This window comes from Heloderma suspectum, chromosome 3 (assembly GCF_057233095.1).
Source record: "Heloderma suspectum isolate Gila_16-S chromosome 3, 16-S_ref, whole genome shotgun sequence".
Lineage (NCBI taxonomy): Eukaryota > Metazoa > Chordata > Lepidosauria > Squamata > Helodermatidae > Heloderma > Heloderma suspectum.
In genome coordinates, this window is record NC_139460.1 from 63,516,686 (window position 1) to 63,534,202 (window position 17,517).

The 17,517-nt window shown below is 42.5% G+C and overlaps 1 protein-coding gene across 2 annotated transcripts in view; it reads left to right on the forward strand.

Annotated features, from left to right (window-relative positions):
* The first annotated feature begins 7,998 nt into the window (after positions 1 to 7,998).
* Positions 7,999 to 17,517, forward strand: part of ILDR2 (immunoglobulin like domain containing receptor 2) — a 59,817-nt gene continuing 50,298 nt past the window's right edge. The window contains exon 1 of one of the 2 annotated variants that reach the window (XM_084843449.1): positions 7,999 to 8,696. In XM_084843449.1, coding sequence (XP_084699575.1) covers positions 8,651 to 8,696 — 46 coding nt within the window. In that variant the 5' untranslated portion in view covers positions 7,999 to 8,650. The remainder of the gene's footprint in view (positions 8,697 to 17,517) is intronic. The other variant, XM_084843450.1, reaches the window with a different exon arrangement.

Consider the following 17,517-nt stretch of genomic DNA (forward strand, 5'->3'; position numbering starts at 1 on the left):
GCAGCGACAGGGCCGAGGGAGGAGAGAAGCGTCCGTCGACGGCTTGGCTAAAGAGGGAAGAACCAATCGCACGACGCCTTTTGGCGAGCCGGCGCGAAACACGTGGCTAGCACGTGCGCGCGGCTAACGGCGACGGGGAGAGGGCGGGGCGTACTGAGTAAAAGAAAAAGTGAAGAGCCGCCTTCCCCGACCTGGCGCCCTCCAGTCGTTTTGGACTTCAGCTCAGTCCGAATCAGCATGGCCAATAGCCGGGAATTCTGGGAGTTGTAGTTCAAAGTTATCTGGAGGGCATCAGGTGGGGAAGGCTGATGAAGAGTCTCCCTCGCTTCATCGTCTCTAAGCCGTGGGATGGTTCACAGCCTTCCCGAACCTGGTGCCCTCCAGAGGAGTTGAACTGCAACGCCTATGCTGGCTGTGGGATTATGGGAACTGTAGTCCAACACACCCGGCGGGACCAGGTTCCGGAAGGTGGTTGTAACAGTGCGGGGAGGGACGGTCACGAGGTGATTCTACGTGAGGTGGGCCTCACTCGGGCGTGCCTCAGAGCGTCTTTACCGTCCAAAAGACTGCAGCCTGTAGTCCGTGTTAGTATCATATGGTTACTTAATCATGGGTGAAGGCAAGCGTTGTGGAGCTCCTGATAAGTGGTGTGTGGATCGTTTACTTTTAAGTAAGGACGTAAATGGCGCTGTTCATGCAAGCAAGCTCAAAGGGAGCGAAATAACATGCAAAAAGAAATGATAAAAAGAGAGAGATACAAATCTTACATGAAATAGCAATATTCAGAAACCAGTGGGGCAGCATTTCAGTCTTCCAGGACACTCTGCTGCTGGCCTCAAAGGGTCTTCGTGTGGAGGTTCACGTAGAGAACTTCCCCAATGTATTTTTCTTTCCCATAAAGCAGCTGTGGGGCCCCTCAGTCTGGATTGGGGTCATGGCACAGAGGGAGGAGGGTTTAGTTCTTTGCCCCCTAAATTGCTCCCCCCTTTGCTATTAAGCACAGAGAGGGAGTTTTGGATGGGGAACATGGTACAGGGGCAAAGAGCCCTGATCCAAACCTGGGCTCCAGTGGCCACCTTTTGAGGAAGAAAACGATGCCAGGACCATCAAACATGGAACTTTAGCTTGAGCCACAGTTGGAAGCAAAACAAATGAATGGAAGTTGCTGAAGGAGAGTCCTTCCATACAGAGGGTTCCTTGTATAGCTATTCTATCTTTTTCTCCTTAACTGATTTTCCACAATAAGAAAAAAGACAAGAAAAGTGGGGAAATAAAGGAGGGTTACGAGTAGAATACACCATCTGTGAATGAGGCATGGCGATGGTGCAATAAATTTATTATATTTTTAATCTGCCCAATAAAAAGCATTCTCTGGGTGGCTTATGAAAAGCCAAAAGAATTTTTAAAAAATGCAATACAAATCACAATAGCACAGGAATAAATATTTAAAAGCAGCCATAAAATGTAACTTCTAAAATGCCTGGGAGAAACAAAAGGTCTTTGCCTGGTGCTGAAACGATAACAATGTAGGTGCCAGGTGAACCTCTACTTTTTCTCCAAGCAGAAGAGGGGACTGGTATGCACTGGAATCATAGCTTGTACCAGTTGGGAGGGCCAGACGAGCAGAGACTGCCTTGCACGCCAGATCTGGGGGCCACTGGCTGCTAGTGTGAGGAGGAGCTGGAGTTCCACAGATGGATATGATGGGACCCAGGGTTTTGAGATGCAGGCTGTGGAAGACATCCTGAGTTGACCTGGAGAGCCAGTTGTAAATTCAGAGTCCTAATGACATCATTAGGTCTGTGCAGGAAAAATTGTTGCAGTCAACAAGGGGAAGAGAACCTTTCTTGGGTTCAGACTGCAGGGGTAAAACTTGGCCTCCAAGAGAAGAGAGTCATCACAGGTGGAGCCAGCAGTGTAGAATGATTGGAAGGAAGCATGGGAAAGGGTCCAGGAAGTGCCCAAAGGAGCCTGTTCTGTAGGCCAGTTCCTTGTGCAGATGGCTTTTGTATCACACACCCAGTGAGAGGGGGGTTAGTCCCAAGGTGGGGGTTTTCTCTCTCCCAGAGACTGATTTCTGTTCTGTTGCAGATGGTAGGTCCTGTGTAACTTTGATCCTAACAGTCAAACTGGAAGGGTGAAAAGCTGCCGACAACAGTACTGGAATTTCCGGAGGTGCCATTGTAGCGGGAGGTGAGAGGCCATATCCTGACACCATCTCCCATATTCTTGGATTTAATCACTGCAAGACTCCTCACTTTTATCTGAGCAGGAGTCACTATCACCACCATCTTCATCTTCTTCCTCTTCCATGTCCCAAAGGTCATGCCAGGGGTCAGAGTCTTTAAACATTTTTGCAACAAACCTTATTTGTTGCTAAGGGTTAGTCCCAGACTAATTAAGCGCTGGGTTAAGACCTAGCAAAGACTCCTCGTTTTGCTCCCGGGTGACTAAGGCTTTCTTCACACAGAGCTTTTATCCTATGATTGAGATTCCTCCTTCACAGACGTTTGTGGGCTCTTTACATGATGCTGTGAACCTCTAAGGCATCTCCTGCACTAAATGCCCTTTGTTCTGTTTTTAAATAGATCGCAGATAATGAGCTATCAAATTACCCCATTGTGTTCTGCTTGAGTTTCCTCTGTGAAAAGAGGAAAAGTGGCAAGAAGAGGAGCGAGATCAATGACAAATAATGGCAGACTCAGATACAGGGAGAGGGAGGGGGGAAGGGGAGCAGGTGAAAAAGGGAGTTGCTGTGGTCTTGCATTTAAAATGGAAGCAGAAAGCCCCATTTTAAATGCAGGATTTTAGGCTGGTGGAGAAAAGCCTTGCCTAAAAGCCTTGCCTGGAAGCTTCTGTATTAGCAGTTGGCATTGCGAGTTGCCACAGCTCATCATACAAGTGCAAAAAAGTTAGTGCTCCTAGTATGCCAGCTAATACCATAATTGCTAGGTGAAATGTAATGACATCATTAAAAGCAGTTATATGGAATATGAACATTCAGGGTACAACAGAGGTGGGAATGAGTCACCTACTAAGGATATTTTGGCCATCATCAAGTGCAAATCTGATGTGCTTGACTGGTAATAAGCCTTTACAATGTGACTAAACTGAGAGGCCAGACCACACAGGTTGGATTGTTTTGTCAAACAAAACAAAAAAACAAAAAAATGTTCATTATCTATCACAGAGCCAGATTATATTGTTATAATTTCAGACTGCTACCTAAATAGCATCTAATTTGGGTACCCTTGAAATGTTAACTTGTTTTGTTTTTTGTCTTCATCAGGATCCCTCTACTTTTACAGCTGCACATTAGGTGAGCTTTTAGCAGGAAAAGCTTTTTCCTAGCATGGAAAGAAAGCATTAGGAATGTTTCAGTTGCTAAATGTAGCATCACACAGCTGTTAAAGGTACAGGAGCACTGCCAATAACAAGTTGGTAACCCTTGCCTCTTATAGCAAAGCTCCATGACTTAATGATATAGACAACTGTTGTTTTTTAATTAAGGTAACTGCCCACAGTACTAGACGTTTGGGGCATTACAGGATTCTGCTGTAATATGTAGTGTTGCTATTATTGTATTCATGTTTTTACTTCTGTTGCAATTTGGGGGAAGGGTCTTTTGTACCTTTAATATAACGACCCTGTTAGCTTGATCCTGGCAGAAGAGGAGACTCCTCTGTTATAGGAGTACCACCTACCCACTGTCAAATGTTCTTTTCTGGAAGAAATCAAGGTTAGCGTGACTCAAATTTTAAAATGCAATGAACCTAAAAGTATGGGGGTGGAAGTGTTGCTGGAAAGTAACATTTTACAAGCACCTTGGGGGTGGGGAGCAACAAAGTCTTATGGCATCTCGAGGTCAGAGGAAAAGGTGCTCAGTATTTAACAAAAAGAAAAACAGGCAGGATATCTGGTCTCACACCTTTCTAGACAATTCTACTCATTTTTTCAATAACAGTGGGGGACACTTAATAGGTTCCTCTTATGGCAACTGACTTGGAACTTCCTTGAACGTTCATATTTTATGATGATTAATCTGGAGAAATCTGCTGCTGAACTGTAATTAATGGTGCATACGGACACCTATGGGAGCCCTGCGTTTTTTTTCTGCTGCAGGGAAAGCTCTGCTCCCTCCTCCCCAGTTTGCTCCTATGCATGATTGCTCAACTGTAAGCTCCATGAATTTGGTGGAACTTTCTCCTTTATAAGTGTGGATAGGATTATGGCCTTAAAAGAGAGAATATAAATTTGGACCTTGTAGTGGCTTCAGTTAAGGTAGCATTAACAGAGATCGCATCTTTCTCCTGGGATATACTATTGTCAGAATGGCTTATGCTATGCCCTTGACTGCATTAGTCCATGGTATTCAGTAAGCTCTCCTTAGAGAAGCAACTTGAGAGCATATTAACAGCACTGAAAGAAACAGTTTGTACCTACTCTTCTGAGCCTTTTCGAAATGAAAGATTGCCGAATATAAATTGACTGGATTTAGCCAGGAACAAAAATGTATGTGGAGACATAGTAAATAAGTGCTTCAGCAGCAATTTATTGTGAAGCTGCTAGTGAGGAGAGATTCCAAAATAGAGTGCTAGCAGAGGAAAGCTTTTATAGTGTGTGACAGTCTTCTTAAAGAAACTGACTGAACAATATGAAGTCACTGCAGTATTAAATGGTACTTTTTCTGACATGCTGGCCTTTAGTGAACGTAATGAAGCAATTTAGCAACGTCTATTTGTTGAGTGCTGCTTCACATCTCCAAAGGCTGTAGAATTCACTGTTTCTATGGAAATTGCTGCAAGGTAAATCCAGAGTGCTGAACGGATGTGCAGATGAACACAAGGAAACACTGAATTTCCAAATAAAATGTTAGAGGAAGGTTATTAAGTAAGCATATGTATACTCTGCCAGAAGATTCATTCTGCAGCCTGGGACAATCACTCGTGTCACCCTTTTCCTGACATGTGGATACATACAAGTTGAGTGTCGATGCTGAATATTGGCCTGTGCAATCATTTACCCATGTTTTGTATATATATATACCTTGAAATCTTCCCTTTTGCTTTGTGCTATGTGGGAGCCTTCAGGAAGATATATCAAGTTATCTAGTTGGAATGTGTTATTCTCTGGGATTAACATGCCTTTTTCAAAAAGTTTGTATTGGTCAAACCCTAAAGTCAGTTAACAACCGGAACTGGTGACTGGGATGGGACCAGAGTGATAGAAATGTAAACTCTTATGGTTTATACAGTGTGCTGAATAGCTCAAACCTGCTTTTCTCGGTCCAACTGTGGATTATATTTGCATTACTAAATAATTGCCTAGTAACTGAGATCTGTTTTATAATAACATATTTTTATTCCAGTGAAAGTAAAATAATAGATAATAGATCAGTGTAAAGAGAAAAATAAACCTCAAATATTGAGCTAGTGATCCCTCCCAAAGTTAAGAAAAATATTGTTTGAGCTGTCTTGAGTATGATTGAGACAGTACAAACACAGAGGTTTGGCTGGTAGCCTTCACTTTTGTCTTGTCAGTGTAGACCAATCAGCAGAAAAGTATCCCTGATGTGTGGTTTTGCAGTGTCACTTAAGATCCCTAGGGAGGAGGCACATGAACAAAAAACCTGTAATAAGGTGTTGCTCTACTGATTCATTACCAATGCTTTTTCAATCAATTAAAATCATGGGGAGGCACATAACTGTTGATTGGGAAATGGGAGTGAGACAGGTTAGCACTTCACTTCCTGACCTAATTGTGACATACAAAAACAACTAGGCTGGGGAAATGGAGTGTCAGGAAGGCGTTTGTTCTTTCCTCTAACTGCTGCTTATGCTTCCATAGGGAAGCCTGTGGAACTCTGGTTTTCAAGTTAACTTTTAAGCTAATGTCAGAAAGGACAAGGAGGCCAAAGGTCTGGTCTGATCTGTGGCCTGAGCTACAGGGAGGTTTCTTTAATTTATTGTGCATAGCACATTGAGCCTATCCAATGTAAACTTGGAATACGGGGATATTTCAAAGTGAGATGAAATCAGAGTTATGCATGAAACAATACCACTTCCTTGAATTGAGGATCGCTTTCCTTAGCAATGAGTCAAAGTTTACTTTCAACAAAGGTGATCTCTGCCAAGTTTGCTTGCCAGTGCTGGAGGGAAAAGAACTTCAGAAAACATTAACCAAATACTCACGTTACAGCCTTAACTGAGAACCATGTTTATAATTTGGGAAAGCGTCAACAGGCTTGTTGCAATAAAGGGCTATGAGTTGGATTTTGCTGTTGGGCAAATGATTGAAGAAAAAAGTAAGAGTAAAATATTCTTGTGCTGTGGAGACTAGACTCTATTTTGTACAAAACTGTACTGATCAAATGTTATGTATAAAATAGGGAACTAATCTTCTACTGATACATATAAACAACTCCACCTGTGTCCTGAAATGAGATATGTTCCTGTGATACCATTATGTATGCCTTGCCTCCTCTGAGAAAGTGGAGGGACTATGTGTATTGAATGCAAGATTGTAGAGGGGTTGTGTACATTAAATGCAAAATTGTCAAAAAGCACCATCACATGAAATTGGAAACATAAGTTGAAGCACTGTTGGACTTTTCACTGTCATAAACATTCATATTTATCTGAAGAGTGCAACACATTAAGCACCACCCAAGTCTTATGCCTGTTGGTTTGTGTCAAGTATTCACTTAACTTAGATATTTACTGAGGAATATCAATACCCTTATTTCTCCCTTGTTTTGAAACGATTTGCTAAACTGGTTGACTGATTTCTGTTGCTTCTCTTCCCGTAAGGTGACTGCCAATTCATTCCACTGCTTACTTGACAAACTCTACAAAAGTTTAAAGTTTTACACAACACCTCAATGTTGAACATTTGTAGATAATATCGTCAACAAGATTGCACTCTTTTACAATGCAATCCTATACATGTCTATTCAGATTTGTCCCATTGAATTCAATGGGACTTATTCTCAGGTAAATGGGTATATGACTGTATCCTTAATGTGGAAAATGTTTTACAATTTTAAATTTGTGCATTCTCACAACAACATTGTAAGGTAGATCACAGCTGTGTACCTTTTACAGATAATGGACTGAAGTTAAACTCAAGCCAAGCTACCCAGACTCCATAACGGAGATGAGATTTGAACCCAGGTGCCTAAGGCTCAAAATCAGTTGAACCTGGACCATCAGTAGACTCCATCCTTCACTTTTGTGTCCAGGTAATGAAATATATTTTCTGGTTTACACAGAAATCTGTTTCAGTCACAAAATCTTTGTAAGTTAATCTCTGTTCTGCCAGCAGAGGGGGAATGGAGATAGTACTGGGCAGTGATTCTGGGTCAGGGCAAAGAAGGCAAAATTCCATGGTGAAAGTCCCTCTGTAAAATATTTGGCAATGGCAGCTATAAAAGTAACATACACTTGTTTGGAAATCCCACAATAAATGATAGTTATTTAGTGAGTCGGAAGATATTTAAAAATCTAATTTTTAGTGATAACACCTGTTTCTGCTAGAAAAAAAATCCCCAGTTAACTTAGCATTTTAGGCTGGGGTAACATTTTGCTATCCTTGTTCTGTAATTTATAAATACCATGTCATCATGGTTGTAATCATAAAATTATTAATATATGAATGGTTATTTTAACACATACCACCACTCTTGCTGAATTTTACAATAAGTGAATGGGATTTTGCTAATAGCTTCAGTGGGATAAAAATATAACATAAATAGGTATCCCAGTAAAGCAAAACAAAGTCTTGAAACATGAGGTTTAACAATTGGTGTATGGCTGTTTTGTCACTGCACTTACCTACTACGGAATCCATTTTTAAAAAACAGCTGCACCAAAGGACAACTGTGGGTAACCCCTTCTTTTTCATTTTCATGCAGTTGCAAATTTTGGGCATTTGGCAACATATGTACTGTGTGTTTGTCCCTCCCCCCCATATATATTCTGGAGTTCTCTCTACATACCTACATAACAATCCCTTTAACTTTAGAAAGTTCAGGATCACATGTCCTCTCTTTCCTTTTAGCTTCACTGTTCCTCTCCTTTTTTAACATTTCACTGGGACACTTTCTTAGATCCAGTTGGTCCCTTTCAGTCAGGCTGTTTGCTCTTAGTCTTTCAGTCACTCCGTTTGATCCTTAATATTAAGATTGTCCAGTGATGAACTCTCTGCCGTTCTTGGATAGCTTCAATGGACAGCCATGTGACTTAGAAACTCTTGTAGCCTCAGAATTCTGGTGCCAGGGGGAGGCAAGAAGGTAAAACATAAGAAGCCTTTCTAATTTTCAATCTGGGGTTGGTCTGAGGAGTACTGCTGACTAGTAGTAATTTTCCCTTCTTGCCTGAGATTCGGAAGTAAGTCAGCAGGGAACAGAATCACAGGAGAAGAGCACTGTTTTCTTTGTTTCCCCCTAGCAGAGTGGTAGCTCCCATTCAGAACTCTCTGTCTATTCACACATTGAGTTGTGTGGTGGAAGACCCGCAGATAACGGGAAAGAACACTTTAGGTGCCAGTCGCTTCATAGCAGGGAGTCTGATTTACTTCCCTGGCTCTGCTGTCTCTCCACCACCACCCCCTCCCCTCTACCGTTCCTCTCCTTTCTAGCCAGACCACAAAGATGGATGGGTTCTTACTGAGCTGGACTGCTTTCCTATGGGTTACAGGTAAGGGTTTTATGTTCTAGTTGCATGGTAAGCTAATAACTTTTTAGATCCCAAAGGGAGCTGCCTGTCTTTTCTTGCTCTCGGTCTCTCTCCCTCTCTCCCTCTCCCTCTCCCTCTCTCTCTCTCTCCTCTGTGTTGCAGAAAGGTTCAAGCTTGTTCTGCAAGTGGGAGACAAGGAGATAAAAAATGCTGAACGCATGGTAAACAGTGTGTTCGATTGAGACTGAGGTTTCATTTATCAGTGAAGTAACCATTTAAGCAAGACATGTTCCCATCTCTGTCTAAAGGGAAATTCACCTTTGTCTTCCTTTCCCCAAAACCTATTTGCTCTTGATTTGATTCAGAAGCAGAAAGGCTCAGTCTGGGTATGAGTTGCCACAAATACTTAAGAGAATGATCAAGAGGAGCAGGAGCTTCAAGGACTCCTGGGGTGATTGTGTTTTCATCTCTGGAATTCTTTGGAGTTGGTTTTATGCAGAGAAACATCTTTTGGAAATGTATTGGGAGTGGTGGGGGTGAATTAGTGAGGGCCGGGCAGGCTCAAGGTTTTTGTGGATTCCCAGGCAACTGACTGTATGTGGTCTACACAAATGTCTGGATAATTAAGACAGAGTCATTACTACCCCCACTTGTGTCCTCGCAATCACTAGTGCAGATTAATCTTCCAACTTTACCCACAAACGTGCAGTAGACTATGTGAGTGGTTATGGGGGTGTCGGTGGGAAATCTGTATATATTATAGGTATAACAAACTGGTTAAACGTGTGGCCTTGTCACCCAGAGGTCGAGATCTCTTCTCAAGTCACCTGTACCAAACATCCCCCCTGCCCCCAGCTACAGCACCATTTCTGTAATTGAGTGTGTTTGTAGCGAGGAGTCGGGAACATCCAAACACCATCATCCAATCGCCCCTCAAATTTCTTGCCTTTCTCTGCAGTTTTCTAGGCACAGAGAAACCAGAGGCTCCTGGGCCAGGCCTTCCACACAGAACTGCTTGCAGAGAGATTGTGTTCAACCAATGTTTCTAGGTTTCGGAGCCACTTCTCCCAAGAGCTTATCACCCATCCTAGTCCCAAATCCCTAGCTGCAATTCAGTTTGCCCTGTGTAGGAGTGTTTGCTGTTTCTTCTTTTCCAGCATAGCTACCTGCTTTATTGAAGACACTGCAGTGTCCCAGATCTCCCCCCCCCCCTGTTATTTGGGGAGTTGATTTATCCAGAGGCTGCTAGTTTTGCTGCTAAAATGGTTGCCTGGCAAGCTGGGCTGACTCCCTCACCTTGCCTGTCCAGAGCCACTGCAGCCCAGCTACCCCATTTCCAGGTTTTTGCAGCTACAGCATGCCATCTGGGGCCAGGCAATCCTGCACTTCCCCCTCTTTTCTGCTTACATTTTCAGACCACAAGGATGACTTCCACTTGGGGAGGCTGAGGAGTGGTGTATTAAAGCAGGCAGGGCATAGCTCACCTGAGGTGTCCTGGATGCTCTCAGTGGCATTGCACAGCACAGTATTCCTATGAACTGGGCCAGCAGGAATCCATGTGCCATGATTACCTGTTACAAAAGGCAGGCGGGGTAGGGATGAGCATGAGTCAGTCAACTGCTGCCACAGGCCATCATGGTGGCACTCTCATGGGTCCTTTGGTGCCTCTTTGGCCTCAAGGACAGGGCCAAGTTCGCTGACGGCTAATGCCAGTGATTTCTAGTAATATCTTGGGAGAGAAAGCCAACCACAAAAGGATTCTGTGTGTGTGTTTGGAGGTTGGGGACGGGACTGGAAGGTTAAACCTAAGTGAAAAGGCTAAGATATTGTTCTGTTACTGGAAAGTGCACATGTTATTGGTTGGATTAGCAGTTCTGCCTGCTCAGGGAAGAGCATACCTCTTCCTCTTTCTTCATGGACAAGTAGTTGCTTTCCTTATTGCTGGTCAGGGGGACGGCCTCTGAAAAACAGAATTCATTGCATTGTTATTTCCTCTAAGGCTATTTTGGCACCACCTAGCTTTGCTTCTACCAGACCTGTCTCTGCTATTTTGCTGTGGGATGTGGTTGTATTCACCACAGTGTGTAGTGACTTCCAACTATGTGTAAAACTGATGCTTGCTTGACTTTCATGCATGACAGTGTACACAATTGCTATAGTACAGCCATGCACATCCATATAGGAATGGTACCCTAGATGAAGATGCCCTCAGATGATTCTCTGCCAATGTATAAATGGGGAGGGAGAGGGAATCCCCAGAAATCCCTGTCAGATTAGCAGTTCTATGAGGAGAATGTCAGTAGCTCAGTCATTTTTACAAGGTAGGGAGATTCTGTCCTACTGCTTCTTCTCTGCTGAGTTATATCAAAGACCAGCATCTGGTCCTTCAGCATCTGGACTGATGGGAAGGACCATTTGGGAAATTCCACAGTTCCATTTGTTTTCCTCCCCAAAATTAACCTCAGTCTGGAACACTCCATGCAGCAGATTCTTTTCCTGGATACCATAGTACAACTATGCAAGGGGCAGATAAGCATCACCTTATAGCAGAAACAAACTGTACTACACATTCCTACATAGTTCCAATTATCATCTAGAGCCAAGCCCTAAGATAGTTGCTTCAGTTAAACAGAGACCAACACTTATAGGATTTACATCAGACATTTAAAAAATAACAATACTCAGTCAGGAAAGTGAAGAAACAAATCAGCAAGGCAAGAAAGGTACCTCAGAGTCATTTACTACAGGACTGACCCAGCAAAAAAATTAACAGAATTTAATGTCACCAATAGCTCTTGGTTAAAATCTCCCCAGTGCATCATCTTGGATCCACAGGCATGATGATCCTTGAGTGGAGTGATAGGCATGTCCGAACTTACAGATAGCTCCCCATTCAGAAGCAACTACTTAACAGCAACAATGGGCCACCTAACAAAGATATGACCTCTGGTGCCAATTCTTCATGTCATTCCTTTGTGTGGTGCAGGACTTGGTTTTTCATTCTGATTTGGGGATCTTTAGGATTTGAAGGTTCCAGTATAAGCCTGTACAGCTTCTTTAATAACAAGGCAAGAGTTCTATAAGCAAAATACATTTCAAGAGACAAGAAGTAACGTAGTCTAGATCTAATCTGGCTCTCTCATACAAACAGATTTGGATTACCTCTAGTGCACAGAAACTGCTGTGGGCAAAACCAATATTTTCTTTTAAATCTAATTCGTACCGTCTTTCTTCATCTGTTCAGGATGGATTCATGCAATCTGGTTTCTTATATGATAGTTGTAATCATCATGTTATAATTCTGAAACTTCCATTATCTGTTTATTCACTCTGGGAATTAAGTAAGTACAGGTAGTAGCCATCAGTGGGTGAAAGGTTAGCCTGTGTAGAGCCTATCACTACATGAAAGTACTTCATAGGCTTGCTGAATCTTCACTTAGGTTTTCCATTTTTTATGCTTGCACCAGTCTCCAGTTCTTCCACTTTCTACATTGCCCCCTGTACATCCTCAGTACCTTATACACTCTGTGAATGCTAATCTTCTAATTAATTTTGCTTCCTTTATTTCAAATCCATTCCTACAATCTCCTCGAGCAATTCCTCAACTCTTCTCACCATGAGGAATCTCACCTTCCTTCTTCTGAACTGTGAGCTTGTTCTTTGTGTTGCCTTATTTAGACTTGTAAATATTTCGAGAACAGAGGGCCCACTTATGAAAAGTCCTGTATGCGTTAGTAGAGCTGTAGATACTTTTAAAGTCATAGTTCATATAGAAGAGGCTTTGCCTATAAGGCAGGCTTGTGTGGGGATTGTTAAAGTGATATTGCATACGCAGGCTATATTGGGACATCCTGGTAAGCTAGAATTGCTGCAAATTCTGGCTTACCATGATTGAGTATGTGTGCTGGTGCACCCTGCTCGAACTTAGCAAATAGCTAGACAGTGGCCTAGTTCAGATGTCACAGTAAGCCGGAATTGCTGTGAATTCTGGCTTACTGTGAATGAGCAAGTGTGCTGGTTTGTTCTCTGCTTCTGTTTCTGGCATGTTAGGAGAGGAACTAGCTAGAGATCCTGGTTCATCAGACATAACAGTAAACAAACCGCGGATGGAGGTTCTGCTGCTTCCACTGGCAGAAGGAGTCAAGCAGGAGCAATCGAGCAGGACGCCCCAGTACACATGCTCATTCATGGTAAACCAGAATTTGCAGCAATTCTAGCTTACCGTGATGTCCCAGTGTGGCCTATGTAAGCAATATCACTCCAGCTTGACCCCTTCTGCCAGCGGGAGTGGCTAAACAAAGCAGAGACCTTCCAACTGTGGTTGTTTACTGTTATTTCTGATGAACCAGGATCTCTATAGCTTGTTCCTGTCCTAACAAGCCAGAAACATAAGCCAAGAACAAACGAGCACACTTGCTTATTCACAGTAAGTCAGAATTTGCAGCAGTTCTGGCTTGCTGTGACATCTGAACTACGCCATTGTCTAGCAGTGTGCTAAGTTGTATGTAGAAGTAACGTTTAGTGTCTTCTAACCAGCACTTTTGACATTGGCCTGGTCTGCACAACACGATAGGCCATGGTGGGTTGTCATAGTGGGTTTTTTCAGGGTAGCTTGTCAGGACATCTGAACCCAGAGTGGTTTTTTCATTATGGGTTTTCTACAAACAAGCCACCCTGAGAACCCATGGTTTGTTGAGTTTGTTCAGGGTGACTTGTTTTCAGGGTGACTTGTTGTGATGTCTAAAACCGGTAGGATGACTTCATCATGGGTTGTCAGGAATGGCTAGAGAGCCACCCGGCAAGAGCAGTGAAAACCCCTGCCACTCCTGTCAATCTCACTAGTGCCACTGCCATCCTGTCAGTGCCCTCTGGCCCATGCGCCTAAAAATCAAGAGAAAAAAGACACTGGAGAGTGTCCCAAACGTGTTCTTAACCTTTAAAAAATGTGATTTAATTTTTTTGGTCTTGCCCAAGTGCGCACATTCAAAATCCACTGCTATGAACTTTGCATAATTTCCCCCTTTGCTTTACTGCTCTGCTTTGACATCTGTGCATCTTCACCAATCCCCATCACTGCTCTGTAACTCATATATATATCTGACAGCTAACAATGGAGACCAGTGAAGGGAATGGACAAGCATGAAGGGGTGAGGGGATCCAAAAGCAGCTGGTGACTGCAGGAGAAGGAGCTTTTGGGGCAGGTGTAATTACTTTTTTAAAAATAGGTCTTTACTAGCAAGGCAAGTGCTGAAGTGGAGGATGAAATTGACAAGGACATTTACAAGAGGGGGATATCCCTATGCTGGCCTAAATAGCAGATAGGTAGTCTTGTGCTCCTGTGCACTTGTGCAAGACCCCAAATTAAAAATAAAAGAAGTTTGTGAATGTGTTACCGCTCAGAAAATTATATGCTTTTGGCAATCTGATGTGGAAGGTCGGGGGGGGGGGGGGGCTCATGAGCCAGGCAACCTCAGCGGATCAATTGCAGTATGGGTGCTGAAGTAGGGAACGAGAATTTCTGCTGCAAAGGCACCTGGGATACATGCCGGGAATGGGCCAGAGGACTAAGGGGGAAACAACCCATGGAAAGCCGCCCAATCGTCTGTCAGGAGTTACGTGGGTTGTTTACCAAGCCATGGTGGCTTATCTTTAGGGTGGATTGCGTGACATCTGAACTCGCCCATTGTCATAATGTGTCCTATGTTAAAGGGAGTAATTGCTAACTTATTGTTAGATGATCAGAACTGATTATTTCCACTGATTGCTAATGACTGAGCAAGTTGTTCCTCAGCCCTTTCTCTCACCCTTTTCACCTGGAGAAAATTTTGCTAATTCACAGTTAGAAATATGCAATTCAGATGTACAGCTTTTTTCTTCAGCTTTTAATATGCTTTAGACTGTTGCTTTTTTTTTTTTTTTTTACTGTTCATCCAGGATCTGTCTTCTATGGATGGAAGAGTTCGGCTCATGAAAGGTGCCTCGCCCAATTTTCAGGGCAGCATACAATCAGGATAAAAGGCTGAACAAGCTCCATTCCCTTACAGTCTGAACCTACCCACCCTTTTTTATTGAAGTCCCTGGACCACAGCATTTGATTCTGTTGATTTCAGTGAAAATAAAATGTATTCAGGCTAACTACTTCTGCTTAAATAGTTTATGGACCAGGCTTTTAGTTCCCTTGACGCTTGTAATATCTTTTCCCATAAGACAACTCCAGTTTTTCCAGCACATCCTCTTATATCAGAAGCTTTGCAGAATCAAAGGGGATGGGAGTGAGAGACTCTTTCCATTGGCCTATCTGGACTAACTTCCACCTAGCCCCTCCCTTCTCAATGGCCAATCATTCTGCAGGAGAGAGGGGAAGGATCCCAGCTTTCCAGTGGCCTCCTTTGATCTGCTTGCACATTACGTTTCTTTTGTTAGCTGCCTTTTCTGTTGAAACAAGAAATGTGTGATATAAAGGATTAAAATATTCTTACATCACAGAATAAACTCTTGGTATTCTAGTATTTTCTTTGTGATGTATAATCCCATAAGAGCATAAGAAGAGCCCTGCTGGATCACACCAAAGGCCTATCTAGTCCAGTGTTCTGTTCACACAGTGGCCAACCAGATGTCTGTGGGAAGCGCACAACTTGGACACAAGTGCAGTGACACTCTCCTGCTCATGTTCCCCAGCAACCAGTATACATAGACATACTGCATCTTTTACTAGAGGTAATTCATAATATAGCCACCATGACTAGTGGTCATGGATAGCCTTATCCCCCATTAAGGATTTAAAATGCCTTGTGTCCCACCAGAAGCAAATAACCTGTATCTGTAATTGGAGATGTGAAGGCAGGTTTGGATTATGAAATATTTTCTTTTAGAGTGATGAATACAATGTTTAAAACAAGGTGTTTATATATAGTTATTAAATTTTTTATTTATTAAATTTATTAATCACCCATCTGGCTTGTCACCCAGTCACTCTGGGCGATGTACAAAGTATATAATAAAATAGTTTAAAACAATAAAATTCTACAGTAAAAACATTTTCTAAAATACCCTAAACCACCCCAAATGCCTGCCTGAACAACCACGTTTTTAATGCACAGGTATAGCTACTCATCCTTTACTCTCCCACAAATTATTTCTAAAATCTATGTAATAGGAAGTCTTATAGAAAGGCTAGAGATGTACAATTTGCGATAATATTGAAATGATGGGGGGTATTTTTTAAAATCCTCTCTGTAAGATTCCCAACATATTTATTTCTTCCATTCCTTATTAGAAATATTGATCCAGTGTATCTTTTACTAATAGACAATCAGGGATGCTCCAAGGCATGCTCAGTTTCCCAATATGTGAGTAGAGTGACCATATCTGAAGGAAATGTGCATTCTCGACAGTTTGGGTTTCGTTCTATAAAGTCCTGTTTTTCTGGGCTTGTTCTGGTTAGATGATATAGCAGTCAATGAATGTAGTTCTGATACCCACACGTGAGAGTGAGTAAGGTTATCTTATAGGTTATTCTGCCACTGTCACCAAATGTGATGGAACAATATGTAGGTTATTCCACCTGTGTTTCTAAAAAAGAAATACGTTTGAGGCTTGAGTCTATGGAACTTACTACCACAGATTTTAATAAAGTTTCCAGTTAGATCTTGCTGCTAGGTAATGCTGCCTCAGCTATAATACCTTTAACTGCTGTCACCAGAATAAACCCTTTCTACCTAAAATAATCAGTAGCCTGGTTTGATAGGCATGAAATTCACACCACCAGTAGAGACAAATGAACAAAAAATAAGATGTTCATGGAAATTATTTACAAAAGGGAATGAAATGTCATTTTTCAAAATAATAGTTTGAGATTGCTTACAGATTCTTAAATATACTTGGTTACTTTTCCTAATAGACCAGGGAGTCTTTCCCAGCTAAATAAGGTCTTAATAGGTTTTTCTTCAGGTCAGATTTCCCTAAACTCCACCTCACAACGAGGAACAGGTTTAGGAGAATTAGGGAGCAGCCCTGTTGGGATAGGCAGCTGCCTCCTATCCAATACAGGGCCGGTGGAGCATGGAGGGGATCTTCTCCTTCATGCTTCACCTGCCCTGCATTCACAGTTAGCCAATCTTGGCTGTCTGGCCGTGGGAGCCAGACAAGGCATAGAGAACATCGTACCGGCACTTCTGCACCTCCCTGCCCCCAGGAAAGCCTCTTTTTGCCCCGCTCCGTGCTGCTCTTCCGAGTGCAGAGCCTGGGGATGATCTGCACTGTCTATGAGGCAGCAGGGGCAGGGAGGCAGTTTTCCGGAAACCAACCTCGGAATACGGGCTCCATGGTTGGTTCCCAAAAACCGAACAATCCTATGACTGTCTAGCCACTGTCTAGTGGCCATAGGATTGCGCCCTTAGGAAACTTCCTAAACTTCCTCTCAAATAGGAACAGCAAACTGCACACCAAACCTCCTCTGCCTCCAGCTCCTCCTGCTTCTTCTGGCATCTAGGATGATTCAGATGTTTCGGGAACTACATGCTGAAATTCCCTGTGGTCAGACATAAATAGGAACCTAAAGTACATTATGTATAACTCGGTATGCTCATAAAATTATGTTTGGTATATTAAATTTAAAAGTATAGTTTATTCAGAAAATAATGGAAAATTTACTAAGTTTACTTTCAAATTTACTAATGGAGTTTACTTTTAAATGCTTTTAATTTTAATGATACTTGTATGAACAAACCAAGTTACATGCAATACATTTTATGTTCCTAAAGTAGCCTTCTCTAACTGTGCCCTCCAGAGGTTTTGGACTACAAGTCCCAGTATTCCTGACCATTGGGCATGCTGGCTGGGG